This window comes from Astyanax mexicanus, chromosome 21 (genome assembly GCF_023375975.1).
Source record: "Astyanax mexicanus isolate ESR-SI-001 chromosome 21, AstMex3_surface, whole genome shotgun sequence".
In the NCBI taxonomy this organism is placed as follows: domain Eukaryota; kingdom Metazoa; phylum Chordata; class Actinopteri; order Characiformes; family Acestrorhamphidae; genus Astyanax; species Astyanax mexicanus.
The window spans coordinates 34,900,883-34,922,658 of record NC_064428.1 but is presented as its reverse complement, the minus strand read 5'-3'; the positions used below and the strand labels follow the sequence as shown (position 1 = coordinate 34,922,658).

At 38.7% G+C, this 21,776-nt stretch overlaps 2 protein-coding genes across 8 annotated transcripts in view; one reads left to right on the top strand and one right to left on the bottom strand.

Moving 5' to 3' along the window:
• The first annotated feature begins 1,876 nt into the window (after window positions 1-1,876).
• Window positions 1,877-21,776, top strand: part of LOC103046985 (Na(+)/H(+) exchange regulatory cofactor NHE-RF2) — a 28,514-nt gene continuing 8,614 nt past the window's right edge. Inside the window, exons 1-4 of the mRNA XM_022674519.2 lie at window positions 1,877-3,500; window positions 5,797-6,114; window positions 13,275-13,424; window positions 19,660-19,857. Of these exons, the coding sequence (XP_022530240.1) occupies window positions 3,258-3,500; window positions 5,797-6,114; window positions 13,275-13,424; window positions 19,660-19,857 (909 nt within the window). The 5' untranslated portion in view covers window positions 1,877-3,257. The remainder of the gene's footprint in view (window positions 3,501-5,796; window positions 6,115-13,274; window positions 13,425-19,659; window positions 19,858-21,776) is intronic.
• The window catches only part of LOC103032879 (transportin-2), a 63,291-nt gene continuing 49,148 nt past the window's right edge, over window positions 7,634-21,776 (bottom strand). For 6 of the 7 annotated variants that reach the window (XM_049469185.1, XM_022674518.2, XM_049469188.1 and 3 more), the window contains 3 exons: window positions 14,963-19,866; window positions 10,608-11,031; window positions 7,634-7,810 (listed from right to left, as the gene is read on the bottom strand). The gene's annotated coding sequence lies outside the window, so the exon portion shown is untranslated. The remainder of the gene's footprint in view (window positions 7,811-10,607; window positions 11,032-14,962; window positions 19,867-21,776) is intronic. The other variant, XM_049469184.1, reaches the window with a different exon arrangement.

Sequence of the window (21,776 nt, the reverse complement as noted above, 5' to 3'; positions counted from 1 at the left end):
GTCCCGTTTGAAGCATCGCAATAGCAAGGTACTGTTGATCTATTGTTAGGTGTCGTCTTGGTCTCATGATGTCAAAATGTGAACAGCATGATGAGGACAGCTGTTTAAACACCAGCTCTAATTGAACCAAGACATTTATTGGTCCATTCGAGGATCAAACACCTGTTGTGAATTTTGCCGTTAAGCTCCTCGTTAGAGAACAGCAACTTGTGCAAAAAGTACTGAACCATTTAACAGTTGGACATTTGCATTCAAAAGCTTAGAGTAGGTCACATTAAGTTCACCTGTAAAGGTTTAAATGAATTTTAGGCTCGTCCTGAAATTTCACCCTAAAGCTGAATATCCCTAACTTTTTGTGAGTAGTGTATATATATACACACACACACACATGCCTACTATAATGGAAATGTGTGGTAAATACCCCAAAAATAGTTTAATAGGACTAATTAATTTCTTAAAAAAGACTTTTATGAGGATGTGGAGGCCAAACAGAGTATTAAAATATGTCAGTATAACGGTACTTTACCAACCAAAAGTGGTCCATTTTGGGACCAAATCAAATCAAAGCACCAAAGGAAAACACTTTTCAGTAGAAACCAAGAACCAAGAGGCTATAAAATGCTGTATAAATAAATAACTAATAAGCCAAATTAGTTATATGTTTAATTAACAGGACAGTATTTTTGTCAAAATTTTGTCTGATGTTACACACCTAAATCTTAAGGATTTCTATTCAAGCATTACATAAAAAGGTATAAAGGTTTTATGTTTGATGAGAAGCACTGAATGTTGACTACTTTAGTACTTCAACTTCTACCCAAGCCACGTTTTTGATAGAGCACTTTTACTTGTACTCAAGTCTGGGTTTGTAGTAGGGCTGGACGGAATGGAGCAAAAACCAAATTTTTAAACCAAATGACGATATACAATATCTCAAGATAGGAAGTGTGCAAATAAAGTGCTTAAGAAAAAGGTAAATAAGTAAATAAACAAAAGTTCAGTTTGAGTTTTACCTATTAATTTTCTATAAATCTTGGCTGAAACTGGAGCGCAACATAGTCTATATCGATATAAACAATATTATGTCTTTTTGTGTCCTCTCTCAACTCTGGAAACCTACTGTTTTCAATTTAAAAGACAAAAATATTAACCCTCCTGTTGTGTTATGGGGTCAAATTTACCCATTTTAAAGTTTAAAGATCTAGAAAGTATGAAAGTTAAAAGTACTTTTTAGTATTAAACTTCTTCTACATTCCTTAATTAGTCTAATCAACATATAATATGAAAATGCTTCATCTTTTTTACACATATTTGCAAAACCCCCTGCAAAAACAAAAACTAAAACAAAATTACAATGTTATGTTTCAATGTTATGTAAAACTATTGTGTTTTATACTTTGGTCTTTCAAATCAATGAAGTAGTCAAACGTTAAAAAAAGTGTAAACATGTATTTTATTTTATTTTTAAGGAAAACGAGTGAATTATCCTAATTGAACCACTACCTGCTAGAGGTTAAGAACACAATTGCACTAAATATACCAGAATAATTAGTGATGGAGTTATTAATTTTTTGGTTTTAGACATCTATTGGATAATTAAACATGCACCAGGTCAAACTGACCCAGGAACACTCTTGCTGTTGCTGACAAATGAACATAACAGGAGTGTTAAGGTAAAGGACTGCTGTTTTAAGTACAGTAGTAAAATTATATAAAAATAATTATATAATATATAAATTCATTACTGTCCAACACAGCAAAGAAACCTCTGTAGCTCCTTTGTTCTTAAGGATGTAGGTGAGTAGAACCAAAACAGTGGAAAGTAAAGAGGAAGAGTTCCTACAAAATGTGTTTGTCTGCCTTATCTTCTAATCGATCTTCAGCCAATCATCACTTACCTCTCTCTCTCTCTCTCTTATTCTGGTGTTCCCTCCCTCTCTCACAGCTCACCACTGATGTTTCTCTCAGTCTAATCCTCTCAGTCACTTTTCCACCTGGGCGAATTAGCCGCAGCTTTAGCCTCTAGCCTCCTGCTGTCTTTGACTTTTGGATGACTTTTCACGCTTGGATTTTAACTCTGACATGTGGATTTTGACTTTTTACCGTTTTTCTATCTTTTCTTAGCGTATTTTCAGAGTTTTAGTCACTTTTTAAGGCGCAGAGCTGCTGTTTTGTTAGTTAGCATAGTGTTGGTTTGCTGATATTGGTCGATTTTGGCTGATTTTTGACGGTTAGACTCTGAGGAGGACCAACGGTTTATTATTTTTTTTATTTGAATTTAAATCTTTCGAACACGCACGAGCTCGTGCAGCGTTCGGTTTACCCGCCAAAAACGCTCTTCAGCCAGGCAATATCAGGCAATATATATATATATATGTTTTTTTACACTGAAAGTTCCTTTTTGCAACATTTATTTATTAAGGTAGATACTGCATCACTTTTGTAGCTATTTAATGTACAAAATAAACACTTAAATCTACAGTAAATACTGTAATTAAAGTGTACTGTAAGTACTAATTGTATACTGTAAAACTAACTCTTTTATAACTTTTAAAGACTAAAATAGATATAGCATTGGTTTTGTACATGTTTAAAAACGTCTGTTATCTGTCAGAAAAAAAAACAAATAATTACTCATAAAAGCTGACTGAAAATATAACTTAGTTGTTATGAAAGCGTTAATGCAGTTATTAAAGTGTAATCACAATTGCTAAACAATTTACATTTACAGTTCAAAATCAACTCCTGTTGAGAACTGTGAAGACCTGCGTATACTAAACGAGATACAGCATTGATATTGTTGCTGTTTTTTTGTTAAAATATTTTGAAAAAAATATCTACACTATAGTGTGGCAAAAGCAAAAAAACACTTTTAAAACTTATCTAGCTGTTAAAGTAATCTCTATAACTTTTAAAGGCTAGATTTTAATTTTAATGACTTTCTTCATATAATTCGCTAAACTCTTTGACAGCTTTAAATTTCCCGCCAAAAACATTGTGGAAAAAAAAACAATTTAAGCTAGGCTATCCAGGCTGTTTTGCGATGTAAACAAAACCTAGGTCTAAAGCTGACACAAGAAATGATTTTATTTTAAGCTTTTGAGTAATTTTCTAATTTATTTTTATTTAACTACCCTATCAAAGTGGACATGTGATAATCGAGGGACGGTTAGCCTAGCATGCTAACACTTTATTAATTTTTGACCCATCCTATCATCGTTAAGGATTCGTCCAGCTGTTTTTTAACCTCTTTCTTCATGGCGGACATGGCTTACAGTTTGGAGCAAGAGATGCTGGAGAGAGGCCTTCAACCACGGCTTTGCTATTTGACTAAAGGTGACCGTGGCTTCGGCTTCCACCTGCATGGCGAGCGGCACCGCGGCGCTCAGTTCATCCGCAAGATCGAGCCCGGTTCACCCGCTGACCTGGCTGGACTTCGGTCTGGTGACCGAGTGGTGGAGGTCAATGGGGAAAACGTAGAGAAGGATTCACACCACCAGGTTTGTCTTGTGACATGTCGCCATCTACTCTTCTTTGAAGCCCTATTGGTGTTAATGTTGGATAATTAGTTCTGCCCATCAGGATTTTTACAGTGGAATGGTGTTTATAGTGTATTCCCATTGTATTCTTCAGTGAGTGGAACACAAGTGAGTGGGTATCAACATTGCCTTCCCAATGGCACAGTAGGGTTCAATTGCCTTGCTAGGCAAGCTCACCACAATACACCAATGAGAATCCTTGGGCAAGTCTCCTAACTCTACGTTGTTCTATAATTGTGGGTTCTTCAGTTGTTGAGACTTTCACACTACATGACTGTTTAGCAATTTTCTTAAATTAAAGGAATACTCAGAATAGTATTTAGTAGTTAGTCACTATTTTTACTTAAATTATTTAGCTTTTAGTTCCATTTACCCCCATTCATACAGCACTCACTCCCTCTAGCATTTAACAGTAGTTTACTGATGTAACAAGAAAACAGAAAGTGGTAAGACTCTCCATAAACAGCTCTACTTTTTGGACCCGTCATTCTCTCTTTCTGTGATCCTATTGGCTGTGGGTAGTCGCTGCTTCTGACTCCCAGGCGCTGACTGGGTCAGATATTTAACATGCCAAATATTTGCCATGCTTTTTTCTCGGCAATCAACGGAAAAACCCTTGGCTACTGACAAACTGGGCTAAAATCGTGTAGTGTGAACGTAGCATAACTGAATTTATATGTACAGTAAGTTACTTTGGATAGTGGTTGGATTGATGGATGGATGGATGATGTTGGCAGAAGTGATACTTTTGGACACGTACTGTGAACTATTACAGCTTTCCAACTCACATGGCCCTTTAGGGCATAAAAGTCCTAAATCTCTATACTGTTCATAATAGAAACCAGTTTGTCTGCCTTTTCTGCACACTGTAGCAGTTTGCTTATGGGCAAACTTGATAAAGTCTCAACACACATCGTTTAAAAGCCAGCTTATTTACATACATATATCCACCTATTTAGCCTGCAGCACTTTAGCCCTGCATTGCATAAGTGATTAAGCTGGAAAGTCAGAGTTGAAGGTGTTCCAGTTAAACATTCATGTAATTTTACACTATTTTGAACCATTTCCAAACAATAAGTACCAGACGTTTTATATCCCAGGTTATTGATTGTTGGCAATACCAGTTAATTACCATATATAGGGCCTTTTACAGTGTTTTCCACATGCAAACACTATGGAAACATACATAATTTGGTTAGTACTGTGTGTATCACTGATTTAGTGAGACACTGAGGTGATAATAAACTGTATAATACTGCTGATTTTACTACTGTTGATGTGCTGGGCAGCCATCTTGGATTCAGAACTTACGGATAGTGAGGCTCCTCTGACTTTCTGAGTAGGAAATCCAACTTGTGGGGGCACATTTCCATTGAGATTTCTTGGAACTTGGAATGGAACTTGGAACCTATGCTCCTCAACATCCGCTGACCTGTTATTTTACACTGACAGAGCACAGAGTCGCTGTCGTTCCCAGTCTCTTCCACTGTGTTATAATATCACTGACAGTTGGCTGTGGAATATTTAGTAGTGAGTAGTGAAATTTCACGACTTGTTGTTGCACAGGTGCTGCATCCTATCACGGTACCACAGTGCTGGAGTTCACTGTGCTCCTGAGAGCCTGAGACCCATTCTTTCACTGTTTGTAGAAGCAGTCCTTTTTATTTTATTTTATTTTATTATATACCTGTGAAATCAGATATATTTAATTGATTTAGATGGTTGAGCGATTACTTGTATATTTGTGGCAATGTAGTATAGGGCTGCAGCGATTAGTCGATATAATCGACAATGTCGATTATATAAATTGGTTGACTTCAAATTTTCATTGTCGACTCATCATTAATTTGTAGCACCACACAAATAACTGTGGACAGAAACACAATAGGAAAAGGGTAATGGCCTCAATTACACAGTTTACAATCAACCCAGCCTGCGTCCAAACACAACAGATGACATTTAAATGACATTTAAATGTTCTGGACATTTCTACAGCATCTAAAATCAAATGTTTAGCTGTTTCTATTACTTTTAACTGATAGAGAAACCTAGAAACTGGAGCCGTACCCACAGCAAGCAAATAAAGAGGGAATAGCAGAAATAATGGTTGACTAATCTACTATTTGGAGCAATAATCAGCAGATTAGTCGACTAACAAAATAATCATTAGTTGCAGTTGCGTTCGCTAAAAGTGGTCTTCACAAACTTCTGGACATATTCAACAGGTTTCTCATGGCTTTTTCTACATATCTCTCAGGTGGTTGAGAAGATCATGGCGGTGGAGCACCGGACCAGGCTGCTGGTGGTGGACCGAGAAACAGACGAGTTCCTGCGCTTCCACAACCTGCCCTGCACTGAAGAACTAGCAGTGGAGACGGGTTGCCTGTCCCCTCGCGCCTCCTCCCTGACCTCCTCCCCAAGAACCTCCTGCTCCTCCTCCCCTCTCGTCTCCCTCTCGCCCTCCCCACGAGACTCCATCACGCCCCCCTTCAGCAGGGGCTGCTCGGACAAGCCCAGGATGGCTGTCGCAACTGGCGCAATGGACAAACTGGCGTTCATCATGAACGGCAACAAGGTAAGACCACTCAATTCTTCTAAAATGAAGGGTATTAGCAAAGAGTTTATACAGCTTTTGATGGAGTAACTGTCTCTACTGTCCAAAGAAGGCTTTCTAGTAGATTTTTTAGAGCATTGCTGTGATGATTTGATTGCATTTAGCCACAAGAGCATTAGTGAAGTTAGGATAATCCCCAAAATATTAGATGAAGCACCACCATTTCAAAGAATACAGTCCACTTTCTTTTTTTCCCCTATTTTCTCCCCAATTTACATGGCCAATTACCCAGACCCCCCTTATCACTAGTGATGCCCCAACACCAGGAAGACTAGCACGTGCCTCCTGTGATATATGTGTATGTGGAGTCAGACTCTGCCTCTTTTCAAACATTGCCTAGTAGCATCACAGCGCATTTGAAGGAAAGCCCAGCGACTCGGTTCTGACACATTAGCTCACAGACGCAGCCTTGTGCTGATCCACATCACCCTAGAAGTGATGAGGGAAAAGAGCACCATCTACTCTACCCACCCAGAGAGAGCAAGACCAGTTGTGCTCTCTCAGGGCTCCGGCAGCTGATGGCAAGCTACATAAACAGGATTCAAACCGGCGATCTCCTGATCATAGTGGCAGCACTTAAGACCGCTGAACAGCTCCAAGAACTGCATTATTATTAGGCATGGTGCCAATGGGTTCACTAAAAGTAGGAACTTAAAATCTAGATCTTTATCAAGACTCGCTTATAAATTTGAAGAATATCAAAATTTCAAGATGTTTTCTTGTTGTTTAAAAATCCCAAACAAACAGTTATAACAACCCATCAGGTGCCAACTGGGTTTTTTTAGGTTTTGTCTGGTTTTAAAAAGCTTTTTCCCCTCCCAGGTGATATCAGTGTATTAGATCCTTACTGTAACAGAAAGCAGGTTTACCTGGACGACCTTTTGGTGAGGTAACAGAGCCAAGCCAAGCTCATTTAGTAACAGATGGTAAGGTGGACAAATCTGTTCACTGTTTGATTCTACCAAAATCTCTGAGCCTCAGCAGGTGTAGGGGCTAAACTCTGCTGATTGGATTAGACAGGAATGAAACTGCGTGGGTAGTTGTGCAGTTGCCAAAATGTATGTAACTAAGCCAGTATCCTTTTTGGAAAACATGTTATGGACAAAGGAGACCAGGATCATTCCTACTGTTTACCAAAAATGGAAAGAACACAGTACAATCGAAAGGAGCCCAGTGTAAAAAAGCTGGGTTGTCATCCTAGGTCATGGGTCTTCCAGCAGGACAATGACCCTAAACATACTTCAAAAAGGAGAGTTCTGAAGTGGCTAGCAATACGTTTAGAGCTAAATCCCATTAAACATCTATGGAGACATCTTAAAATTGCTGTTGGATGAAGCATCCTTTAAATATTAGAGATCTTGGGGCAGTTTGACGAATGGTCCAAATTTCCAGTTGATACATGAAAGAAACATGTTAATGGTTATAAAAAGCAATTGATTTCAGTTCTTTTTTTACAAAGAGTTTGCTAACAAATATTAAGTTGAGGGTGGCAATAATTTTATTTGGCCTATTTTTGAGTTTTGAGTGAAATTATACCAATTTTGGCTTAATTCTTGTTCCAATACACACGACAGAGTCCACAGAACACCAGACAAAAACACTTTTTTAGAAGAGTAGGAATAGGAGATCCTTGTCATTCTTGGGAAGTTCTTGAGATCTGCACACACACATAAACAAAGCAGTTAAGGATAGCACAGGAATAGAAAGTGCTCTTTGGCTTTCTTATGAAATAGAATTACACACACACACACACACACAGTGTTTTGAGGTGTGGAAAAGCTGCAGTAAGTCAGGCTCTGACCTATGGCAGAATAATAGCTTTAGCAGGAAGAGCCCCCCCAGGGGAGAGTGAGGTTAACACAGGGTTATTGATTCATTCCCTCACCACACCTGCCAGGACTAATCAACTTACCTAACCAGGACATTAACACACACACACACACACCTCACACACACACACACATTTTTCCACCAACAGTTGTCACCGTCAGTCAACACAAAGCTCCCAATTTAGCCAAAATACCCTGGAAACCCCTCTCTTATAGCTCTACCTCCCTGGCCACTTTATTGGAAACCCCGCTCTTATAGCTCCACCTCACTGGCCACTTTTTGGAAACCCCTCTCATGGAGCTCTACCTCACTGGACACTTTATTGGAAACCCCTCTCTTAGAGCTCCACAATACTGGCCACTTTATTGGAAACGTCGTTCTTATAGCTCCACCTCACTGGCCACTTTATTGGAAACCCTGCTCTTATAGCACCACCTCACTGGCCACTTTATTGGAAACCCCTCTCTTATAGCTCCACCCTACTGGCCACTTTATTGGAAATGTCATTTTTATAGCTCCACCTCACTGGCCACTTTATTGGAAACCCCTGTCTTGGAGCTCCACCTCACTGGCCACTTTTTTGGAAACACCTCTCTCGTAGATCCACTTTGCTGATGTGCAGTTAGTTAGTTACTCCCACTGGCCACTTTATTGGAAACACCTTTCTTGTAGCCCCACCTCAATGGCCACTTTATTGGAAACACCTCTCTTGTAGATCCACCTTGTTGGTGTACGGTTAGTTATTAACATTCACTGGCCACTTTATTGGAAACCCCTCTCTTGTTGTTTGTATGTTTGAAGCATTCAACATGAGCCTACAGTATATTGTGGGCTGATCTGATCAATAAGCCATTAAATATATAAGTACAAATTAAGCGTTTCTAATAATCTGGCCATGCAGAGTATGCTTGTTCTCAGTGGAGCTACAGAAGCTTCTCTGTGTCTCAGGATTGTTGTGTTATTGAGACAGTAGAGTGAAGTGTATGAGAGGAAGTGCAGGAAGTGGAGGCCCACCCTGAAGAGAGGCCATGTCCCAAACACCTCCATTTAGACTCAACACTAAAGAAAATAAATACTGACTCCAGTTTAATAGAGGAGCTGATTCTGTACAGCAGAGAAAGAGAGACAGAAAGAGAACTTCCTGTCTGCAGAAAGACGTGTTTTTCAGTATTTTTAGACTCATTTTTTAGAACAATAGCTGAACACAGAGAGGAAGAGTGTATTTACACTGGTCTGGACGTGACCATTAGAACAATAGCACAAAAGCTTGGTTATATAACCTGAATGAGGATGATGAATCAGATACAACTGCAAAGAGTTGGATTCAGACACGGAATAGACCCCCCAGTATTGAGCTGTGGTCCAGTGGGGGAAATGTGTTCTCTGGAATGATGGAGCTCCATCCAATACTTTTGAATGGGGGCCCCCACTAATGAACATGTGTCCCAATACCTTTGTTTCCTTAAACTTAAAAACCTGTAGATATGCTTTTGTACTATTTACTTCCACCGAATGTTTCCTTTTGCAGCAAAATAAGATTTGCACAGCATTTCTGAGATACTTTGAGTGTATAGCCCTCTTAACCTCTCGGCAGGTCTAAACCATTAGTTCTTTCATTTTATTTAATTTTGTGCTTTGGGTCATTGTCCTGTTGCATTACCCAGTGTTAATAAAACTGATTTCAGACCACACAGCCCTTTGAAGTCATTTAACACACTTTATATTACAAACACACAATAGTTTTCTTTCAAATTAAATATTTCATTTTTTATTAAATATTTAAAATAAAAGTTAAATATTAAAAATGTATACAGGGCACTAGACTCATTTTTTTGCACTGGTTGTGCTGGAGACTTTTACTTTGACACGTAGCAAAGTGGATTAGCTGCAATGGCTAACGGCTAACTGCCAGAGTTAACTGTATTTCCAAGCTGAATTAATAAGGGTTTGTTTTTTAATAACAAATTGATTGAGTGCTGGTTAGAGTGGGTTGGATCTGTGGTTTGATATTAGATGTGGATTATGGCTGTAGTTCACTTGAGATTACTACTTGAGTTACTTATTACATTCACAATGCCGGAGGGCAACTGTCAGCCCGATGCTAGCTAGGCTAACAGACTGCAGATGTTAATGGAGATGGCTAACTGCTGGGGGTTCAGGGTAAAGTGTGGAACTGGATTTCGGATCAGTGATGCGTTTTGTGTTAACGTTATGGCGGGTTTATTGTCCAGCCTAAGCTGCGGACTGGAGTATGGATCGGTAAGTGAATCGGCCTTGGTCAACCATCTCTACTTACGGTTCATCCAGGCTTTGAGCATGCCCAAACCATCCCAAAACATGATACACCCTCCACCATGCTTAACAGTTGTGCAGTGTTCTTGTTGGTGTGCAGGGATATTTTTAATCCGAACAAAGCTTAAAAGTTAAAATTTCGTCTCATCTGTCTGTAGAATATTTTCAAAGGAGCATTGTGGGAAATCCAGGTGGTCTTGGGGGAACCTGAGATGTGGGACCTTTAGGTTTTTGGACAGCTTTCTTCGTGCTGTCCTTCTGCTTGTAATACTGTACTCTTGTTCACATCAGGGTTACAAGTTTAGTGACAAATCACACAGACTCACACGCACCTGTCGTCCACCTGCTGCAAGTGTGTCACGTCTCAGGAGCAGTCGTTTGTAGGCGTTTTGATGCTAAACAAAAGCATCCAGGTCAGCACTGTTGTAAATAATGGCAAAAGTATGTTAGATTGTTAGATTATGTCACAACAGTGAGACACATGCAACCCTATACACTCTCACACCCATGTCTGATTCTGTGCTCCTTCTATAAGAAATGTATATTGAGGTGTACAACCTATTGCAAGGTTAAGAGTAAATTTCCCACCATCTGCAGCTTTGGTTCATAAAAAGCTGTTAAAACGATGTGGCAGATCTGGTAATTAGTGTTCTCCTCCAAGCATGTAGAGCTGTCTTGGTCTTGAGATGTGAAGGAGCTTTACCCTGGGTCTAGCTCGGATTCAGCATCCAGTGTTAAGGAACGTCACAGTGACGTCTGTGAAAGTAAAAACTTATAATTAGCTACATTTATTAGTAACAGGATTGTGTTAAGTTGTGGCTGGTGTGTGTGTGTGTGTGTGTGCTGTGATTTGTCTTTGTTCAGAGCTGAAACTGAGCATGCAGCCATTGTGTGAATGTGTTACCCCTCCCTGTGGAGAGCAAGCTGAGACCGAGAGGAATAACAGGGGGCGTTTCAGTGTGTGTGTGGGTGTGTGTGTGTGTGTGTGTGGGGGTTTCGTGAAACAGAACATTTCACACAGCATCAGTGTGACCTGCTTAACTATTGTAGAACTAGACAGTGTAGAATTAATGTAGGTATGTTAGTTAGCACGGGAATTAATTACTAAATATAAGTTTGGTAAGATGGTTAAAAAGTGAATCAGTGAATGGTCATTTGGATGATTGTTTGGTTAGTCCGTTGCTTAGTAGTATGGTTAGTTAGTTGGTTATTTGATTAGTTGGTTAGTTGGTTGGTTGGTTTGTCGGTTGGTTCGTCAGTTAGTTGGTCGGTTGGTTATTCTGTTGGTTGTGTATTTGGTTAGTTAGTTGGTCAGTTGGATGGTTATTTAGTTAGTGTGTTGGTTATTTGGTCAGTTGAATAGTCAGTTGGCTGGATAGTCGGTTAGTTGGCTGGGTGGTTAGTCTGTTGGGTTGTTATTTGGTTAGTTTGTTGGTTGGTCGGTTGGATAGTCAGTTGGGTGGCTATTTGGTTAGTTAGTTTGTTGGTTGGATGGTTGGTTAGTCAGTTGGGTGGCTATTTGGTTAGTTAGTTAGTTAGTTAGTTAGTTAGTTAGTTAGTTAGTTAGTTAGTTAGTTGGTTGGTTGGATGGTTGGTTAGTCAGTTGGGTGGTTATTTGGTTGGTTAGTTTGTTGGTTGGATGGTTGGTTAGTCAGTTGGTGGCTATTTGGTTAGTTAGTTAGTTAGTTAGTTAGTTAGTTAGTTAGTTAGTTGGATGGTTGGTTAGTCAGTTGGGTGGTTATTTGGTTAGTTTGTTGGTTGGATGGTTGGTTAGTCAGTTGGGTGGTTATTTGGTTAGTTTGTTGGTTGGATGGTTGGTTAGTCAGTTGGGTGGTTATTTGGTTAGTTTGTTGGTTGGTCGGTTGAATAGTCAGTTGGTTGGATAGTCAGTTAGTTGGCTGGTTGGTTAGTCTGTTGGGTGGTTATTTGGTTAGTTAGTTAGTTTGTTGGTTGGATAGTTGGTTAGTCAGTTGGGTGTTTATTTGGTTAGTTAGTTAGTTAGTTAGTTAGTTAGTTAGTTAGTTAGTTAGTTAGTTGGTTGGATGGTTGGTTATTCAGTTGGGTGGTTATTTGGTTAGTTTGTTGGTTGTACGGTTGGTTTGTCAGTTGGGTGGCTATTTGCTTAGTTAGTTTGTTAGTTGGTCAGTTGGATAGTTGGTTGGTTATTTGGTCGGTTGGATGGTTGCTTAGTCAGTTGGTAGGTTATTTGGTCGGTTGGATAGTTGGTTGGTTATTTGGTGGGTTGGATGGTTGGTTAGTCAGTTGGTTGGATAGTTGGTTGGTTATTTGGTTGGTTGGATGGTTGCTTAGTTGGTTGGTTATTTGGTTAGTTAGATCGTTGGTTTGATGGTTAGTTAGTTGGTTGGTTATTTAGTTGGTTGGATAGTTTTAAGTCGGTTGGTTATTTGGTTAGTTAGTTGGTCGGTTACATAGTTGGTTAGTCAGATATTTGGTTAGTTAGATGGTGGCTTGGATGGTTTGTTAATCGGATGGTTATTTGGTTAGTTGGAAGGTTGGTCAATTGGTTGGTTAATCAGTAGGTTGGTTATTTAGTTAGTTGGTCATTTGGTTGTATTGTTATTTGGTTAGTTAGGAATTACTTAGATAGTAAAATGGCAAGTGAATTCTCGTTACAGTTATAAAAAAATTGGAATAATTGCAGGCCCACATTATCACTAAAGCCTGAGCGGTAGATGTTCTGCACTCTGTCACCGGGTTTAATAAAGCTTTTCATCAAGAGATCAGTCTGATCTTATAAGAAGATCTCGCTTCTCCTGTCACTTTTATTCGGTCTCTGGTATTTTATACAGGTCTGGTTATGTTATATGCATTAACTCAGTTTAACAGCTGAATCAGGATCAGCACACACACACACACACACACACACACACACACACACACACACACATATTCAGGTCAGGCCAGGTAAGACAGGTGTTCAGCTTGATCAGGTGGGGAACAGTAATCACTGTGTCTCTCTCTCTTTCTCTCTGTTACAGACTCCGCCCATCTCTCCATCAGTGTTAATCGGATCTCCGACACGCCGCCGTGACCCCTTCACTCCTCTCCTCCTCCCCCCATCCCCCTCTCCATCACACACAGAGAGCGACTGCCACACCGATCTCAGCACAACACCCACCTGCCGACAGGTACGCGCTGACGAACTGCGTGTGTGTGTGTGTGTGTGTGTGTTTTAGGTGAACACGTGAGTGCACAAAGCATGGCAGATCAGAATGCAGGACTGATCATTGCTGACGTGCTGCTGATGATAGTGTAATACACTTTTTCTCATGATACATTCCAAATAAAAATATTTTAGTCATTTAGAGCATTTATTAGCAGAACATGAGAAATGACTGAAATAACAAAAAAAGATTCAGGGCTTTCAGACCTTAAATAATGCAAAGAAAACAAGTTCATATTCATAAAATTCAGAAAAGCAGTGTGTAAAACTGGTGGAGGAGAACATGATGCCAAGATGCATGAAAAAAATGGATTATTCCACCAAATATTGATTAATAGTTCAGAAATGAATATTTGGTGGTTTTTTAATCACAGTTTTTTTTCATGCATCTTGGCATCATGTTCTCCTCCACCAGTCTTACACACTGCTTTGGGATTACTTTATGCTGCTTTACTCCTGTTGCATTATTATATTCCAGAGGTTTTCAATTTGGTAAAATCAAAGAAATTCAAAATAATTTTCTCCTTACATTACTTTTTAATTTTATACCTTAAGTACTTTTAAAACCAGTACTTTTTTAAACCAGCTCACTTCTTTAAAAACACCTGCCTTATATGAAGGACCAAAACTGCCAAAATTGAAAATAAATAAATTAATTAAAACGTATGTAAATCACTCAATAAAAGTAATATGGTGATTAAAACGGTAAAGAATAATTCTAATTAATATAAAAATAAATACATATACGTAAAAATAAATATCTTATTGAATTGATTCATTTGTTTATTTATTTGCATATCTATTTATTTCTGCATTCAATTATTTCCCTATTTATTTATTTCTGTATTTGTTTATTTCTCATTTTTTTTATTTCTGCATTCATTTATTTCCTAATTTATTTATTCCTCTTTTCATTGTCCTTATATGATAATGAAGGGGCTGTCCAGCAATGATGTCACGGTGTCTTCTATTGGTTTCTATTGGTTAATGGATGTCAGATACCCTAGACTGAAACCAGTACTTTTTTTTAACACTTTTACTTAAAGAGTAAAAAGTTTGAGTTGATAATTCTTCAGCTTCTACAGAAGTATTTTATTAAACCCGAGTATCTACAGTATACTTCTACCTACAGAGTACTGAATGGAGATAAGCTCTAGCGCTGCAGTTTAACTGGGTCTCTCTGCTCCTCCAGTGTTTAACTGGTGTCTGATTTCTGCGTTTTTTCCCAGCAGCGTCAGGAAGAGGCTCATTGTGGGTGTTTATGTGCGTTTGGGAGATTGGGTCGTTTGTGGACTCAAAGCGCTCTGAGATTAGATTACGCTCTTTCTGTTCTGCCCCTCAGGACACGCCACATGCGTGTGAAGGCTGTGTACAGTGAGTTGTTTTTGTAGTTTGATCTTGTTGGTTTTAGTGTTTTTTTGTGGGGAGGGACTGTCTTGTATTTTGTTTGTTTGCGTGACTGCTGTACGTCTGTGTGTGTGTGTGTGTGTGTGTGTGTCTTACCACAAGCGTAGTCCTGCTCCTCATCCGATTAAAACAAGGCTCCATCCCTGCATTGTTTGAGAACAGGAAGTGACATCAGAGCTTACAGAATATCCTGTGCCTCAGCAGGGTGTGTTTAACTCGCTTTCTGCAATACAAGAGTCGAAGAGTCTTACACACACACACACACATGTCCTTGTGAACTCTCCAGGAACCCTTCCTCCCTTGAGCTCCAGAATGACGTTAGAATAAAGAATAAAGAAAGAGAGATCCCACTTTGTTAGACACACCTGCCTTATTTGGTCTGGAACAAAAATAACATTTTCTGTATTTTTCAGACAATTAAGTCCTTGAATTTTCCCAAAAATCGACAGTGCGCCTTATGTATGAATTCTACCAGTCAGGTATTAAGTAGCAGTAAAGCTACTCCGCTAAAGTACAGAGTTATAAGGGTGAGTTTTCAGTGAAATCTCTCCAGCACTAAGGCTGGGTGCAGCAGCATTAGCATTATAATTAGCCGCTAACCACAGTGCTAGCTCTCTTACTGTGTTTAAACAAGCTACGTGGGACGAACCGCTAACTAATAGCGCCCTGGGTTAGCAAAACACTCAGGGTTCCTCAGTCTAGAGCTATTGGGCGGCATTTACTAGCGATAAGCGCTGCTGCTTACTGTAAATGAACGGAAGTGATTTACTCACCCAAATAAACTAATTGAGTTTTCAGGAGAGAAATTTGTGTAGATTAATATCAAGCACTCGTTTGACTTTGAAATGAATTACACTCAGCCGTGGGGAGTATGACATCTCCCTTGTTCCTTACTATTGTTGCTTAAAATGCACCTTATAATGTAATACATGAAAATACATCGGAAAATAGACGCTCATTAATAATGTGCTATATAATACTGTGCGCCTTATAGTACACTGTTTTAATTTACCATAAAAAGACAGATCACATGAGGCAAATATCTTTTATTTTACTTCTTTCATTTTGGACATATGAAGAGCTTTATTAGGGCCCTATTTAAGCAAACTATAGATGAACCATCAATTTCGAAAAGTGCAGCTTGATTCAGGACATCATTGTGTCTTTGCTGTCATAACAACGGGAAAAGTACACCTTGCGCAACTCGAAATGCGCAAAAGGCATGTACTGATTTTCTTAATTAATCATGAGTGTGGTTATTCTCGGGTGTAGTGTGAAATAAACCAATCAGAGTGTCACTTGCTCATCATTTCCTCTAAAAGATAGATGTGCTCTAACTTTGGATAAAAAAGCAGATTGCTATTTTAACGGTGCAGCTAACTGGACGTGTCCATCGCTTCTCAGCAGGGGAAACTGATCTGCTTGTTCACGCTCCTAAATGTAACCACACTCAGGTGCAGATCAAAACAACCATACTCTTTGGAGAACGTGATCTGGTCTCGATCCGACCCAATTATCAAATATAACTTATTTTATTTGAGCTAAACGGCCAATAAGGCACAGTTTATTCTGATATATTAGTCAGATAATGCTAATTAACACAGCTATGAACAAACACTTTGTCTACTGCTGCTGCTCCATGCTGTTTACACACGCGGTGTGTGCTACGTTCACTGCTCGCAGCTGTGCAACTTCGTTTACTATGTGTACATCTGTGCTGCACAACCCTTTATAAAAACACTGTGTTTGAAAGCGCAGCAGTTAATTTTCAGTGTTCTGTAATAAAACAGAATCTTCTCAATATATTTACTTTCTTGCTCCCGCACCAGACATTTCAGACCAATCAGGGGAGACGATGTGTTCACGTGGTTTATTGGTGCGTATTTTGGAGCGTTTAGGTTTTTGTGCCTGTGTGAAAACAAACCAAACAGAGGGAGAAACGCTCCAAATAAACAAACTCATCAACTGATCCGGATCATATAAACTATAACACAACTACATAATAACTTTATAGTTTATAGAGATTTTATAGGAAAGGTGTGTGTATACAGTTTGTGTGTAATAATTGAGCTCCACTTCTCCACTGAACGCTGATCATTAACCAGTGTAAAACCAGACTCTGAGCTCGGCTGGGTCGGGTACAGTCGCTCAGTAACCCGGTTAATCACCTGACGGCTCTCTGTTAAACAGCTCCTGTGTTTCCACCCTGTAAGCAAACTTACTTAGTCAAATGAAGGATGAGCCGGACACCAGTACTGCTGCTATCAGACTCTCTGTGAGGGATGAATGACTTCGCATAAACAGGTGGAGAAAATAAAGAAATAGACTCTCGTTCTCCTGTAAAATCCTTCAAAATCTCCAAAACAGCAACTTCCCAAGAGTAGGAAAAATCATTCTTAAAGGAGAAATCTGGTATTAAATGGACTTCAGTTGTAGTGAAACATGATAACGACTACAAAAAAGCGCTGCCACTATGATCGGGAGATTGCTGGTTCGAATCCAAGTCATGCAGCTTGCCATCAGCTGCTGGAGCCCCGAGAGAGCACAATTGGTCTTGCTCTCTCTCTGGGTGGGTACAGTAGATGGCGCTCTTTCTTCTCATCACTCCTAGAGTGATGTGGATCAGCACAAGGCTGCATCTGTGAGCTGTTGTATCAGAACCGAGTCGCTGCGCTTTCCTCCGAATGCGCTGCATCAGCAGCAGTTCAAAAAGAGGCGGAGTCTGACTTCACATGTATCGGAGGAGGCTTGTGCTAGTCTTCACCCTCCTGGTGTTGAGGCATCACTAATGATAGGGGATATACAGCTGAGTAGCAGTTGAGTGGGTGCGACAAATGGGAAAAAAAATGAGATAAAATTATATAAAAAAAAATATATATATGTATATTTACATCTCAGTCTTTTGCTGTCTAGTACCGACTGCAGCTTCAGCTTTCTGTTCTTGGATGAAAGATGTGGAGCTTAACTTGGTTTCTGAACACATATGGACTTAGTTCTACAATTCTATGAACTTCTTTAGTCGTATTTTAGTAATCATTTTTTATTTTAATATTATAATTATTATTTTAATAATTATTTTAAGTATTTTTGCTAATGGAAAACTGTAAACAGCAAAACAAAATAAACATAAAAAATATGGCAAATATAAATAAATAATTGAAAATATCTGACTAAATATAACAGAATTTTGGATTTAACCCATTTTATAGGACCCTAAACCAGCCAGCAGATGCAATAAACTGACTTCTTAAAGACACTGCACATTAATTTAAGGTCCCTTTTAAGGTGGAACTGAAAGGCAGATAATTTGTGGAGGTTTCAGTCCTGTGACTCACTCTAATCCTGTTGGTAAAGGCTGTGAGATGCATGTTTATCTATGAAAATGAAGCTGCTCTGAATGTTGCTCTGCAGGTCTCAGTATTTGTATACCTGAATCTAGATAATTGTTTGACCCGGTACTTATAAATGAATAAATAAATCGCTCAGTTATTAGTATAGTTATTAGTATTGCTGTCAACGTTAACACATTAGTGTATGTGATCATTTTTTTTTTACACAAATTTGTAATTTTACCAAATTTGTTGGCAGTTTCGTCCTGTAATTTTAGAGTCTGGTGCTATATTAGTGGGTTTATCTACGATGTAAGCACAGCTTCATACTGTCAGGTTTAAATGCTAAACTATTTATTTATTCTGACAATGAACTAAAATTGATTCAATCTCATAACTAACTTTCACTATTGTCTCTCTCTCCCTTACACACACCTACACTCGCACACAGCTGCTCCTGTTTGATGTTAAGGCTCTCTGTTAAACTTTTACTTTACATTAAAAAAGATTCTAATTTAAAAATCATCAACTACCCTGAAATATTTAGATAACAAAGTACAAAAAAAGCTCTAGTCTACCAGTCCTAAATCACACAACACTATTATTATATTATTATGGTCTCCCTACCAAACATACAGGGAAATTTAATTTTACCATTTTACCAGCATTTATATGTTTTATTGTTTAAAACAAAAAATTAAATATCCACTACTAAATGCTTATATTTCAAGCAAAAAAAAACAAATGTGATCAATTGCTATTAATAACAATGATGTGATTAATCTGATTAATCAATTTTTTTATTGAATGTAGTGCGATGTAGTGCATTAATGTTTTAATGTGATTTTACATAGAGACATTTTCTCTTTTTTTTGTTTACTGATGTGTTTATCCGTCTTACCCTGGTTACCAGCCCCTCCCACAGACTAACACACGCATATTTTCTAAACATTCAGCTTAGTCTTTAGACTGAGTTCATACTAAAAAAAAATCCAGCACTGTTCCAGCACTTTCAACACGAACACCCGGTGGAATAAAACACATTTAACTAGAAATAAATTCTACAGTTTCTAAAAAAGTGCAGCATCATCACTTTCTGGTGAGGAATTTTGATTAATTGTGGAAAATAATAATAATTTCTCCTTCAAACTTTCCTCTGGGACTGTGTTTAGTGCGTTCTTTCTCAATTTTAAATCACAGACCCCCAACTACTGTGTGAGTAACTCCTCGGCTGTGTAGAGAATTTATTCATTTATTTATTTATTTATTAACTTTTGAACCATTTCTTTGTCATCTGTAATTAGATTTTTTGTAGGGGCAAAAATCGATTATAATCGAAAATGTGATTATTTTTTAAGCCACTAATTTTAAGCACTAATTAAATGACATCCCTTAGTTATTGTACAGTACTGTAGTTATTAATAGTGTGTGTGTAATGTGCTGTTTTATCTTGTCTCTCTGCAGGAGGAAGCTGTGGTAGATGAGCAGGACGAGGTGATGCTGGACCTGCGGCCGCGGCTGTGCTGCATGGCGTTGGGTAACGATGGATACGGATTTAATCTGCACTGTGATAAATCCCGCGTGGGGCAGTTCGTCCGCTCGGTGGATCCAGACTCGCCCGCTGACAGGGCGGGGTTACGGCCCGGAGACAGAGTGGTGGAGGTAAACCAGCTGGAGAACACACACAGATTAACAGCGGGATTAGCCCAGATTAGCCTGGATTAGGATTACACAAGAGAAAAGAGAATACCAGACTGTTAAAAGTGAAAATGGACAAAAATGGTACATGTGTAATTGAACCGAGCATGCAGAAGAATCATTTTAAACTGGGCGGGTGTGATGCGGTCTCCTTTCAGAGCGGATGAATCCGATTCCAGGTTATGTTCAGTCAGAGAGAGAGAGAGAGAGAGAGAGAGAGAGAGAGTGCTCAGTCAGAAACATCATTCTTTCGTTTCTTTGGTTTTACTATGAGTGAATGAGCTACTAAGCTCTGAGTTTCCTCTTCTGTTTCCATTGTTCCACCAGCTGCTCGTATGTTTATACTGGAGATCATCTATAGAACATACTAAATCATTTATGGTGGTTACTGAAGCATTTACTGATATAAAAAACACTGCAATAGATGGTATGGTATGAACCATTTGTATTTGAATCATTTATAGCTGTCACTGAATCATATACAGTATATAGAACCATTGCAGTACAGAATAGGTACCACTTTAAAATAAGACTACCTATATAAAGGGTTTATAAATGGTTTACAATTAGTTTATTAATAGTTATAAATTATGTTGTAAATGCCTTAAAAATCATTAATAATCAGTTATAACACATACGTAGAAAGGGCAACAATGACCTGTTGTTTGCCAAATAGTAAACCCACAGCAATCTATATTGTGGCTCTTTCTAATTACGTGTTATAACTGATCATTTTTTTTATTTTTAAGGCATTTACAACCTAATTAGTAACCAATAATATACTAATTGTAAACCATTTATAACCCCTTTATAAAGGTAGAATTATTTTAAAGTGGTACCACAGAATATAATAGAATAATAGAACTAAAAGCTAGAGAAAAGTTAGAGAACAGAAGCAGCTGTAAATGTTCAGTTCTGGGAGTGAGTGCAGGACTGCAGCCTGCAGTTTATCTATATTTAGAATGGAAGTGGAAGTAGAGGAGGAAGTAACAGTGACTCGGCCTGTATCTGGGGAACTGAGCACCACCTGGTGGTAATCAAGTCAAATCAAACCAGATTTACACCTGTTAATTACAGGTGAGGCACAGATTTTCAGACAATTCATAAAAGTAAAACAAAGAGAACCCAATGAAACAAACGAGACAAAACAGTACAGTTGGTCATTTATTTATTGAGGAAAATGAACCAATATTACATTTTTGTAAGTGGCAAAAGTATGTGAAGTATGGTTGCAGGTGAAATTAGAGTCAGGTGTTTTCAATCAATGGGACGACAATCAGGTGTGAGTGGGCGGAGCCGGTTTTTTAATTTGTGGAAGTGTATTAAGGCACAAACTAAGGAGATGTCTGAGGACTTCTGAGAGAAAGGAGGTGTTGATGCTCATGCAGCTTGATGGATCATCCAGCAAGACAATGACCCTATAAGCACACAAGTCGTTCAACCAAAGAATGGTATACAAAGAATAAAGTTATTGTTTTGGAACAATCAAATGGAAATGTTGTGGAAGGACCTGAAGGGAGCATCGACCGACATCCCATGGTTGAAACTGTTATGTGCGGAAACATTACTGGAAACGTTTAATTACAGTTATTGCTGCAAATACTAAAAGCAAGGGTTCACATACATTTTTTTCCCATTTTCACCCAGTGTAGCTAGGCTTCAAAGTTATCCAGCTGTAAATTACAACACCGGAAGGAGGAATGCCTCCTCTGATACATGTGAAGTCAGACTCGGCCTCTTTTTAAACTGCTGCTGATGCAGTATTGCTGAGTAGCATCACAGCGCTAACGCTCGGAGGAAAGCGCAGCAATTCAGTTCTGATACATCAGCTCACAGACCCTAGGAGTGATGAGGGAAAAGAGCACCATCTACTGTACCCACCT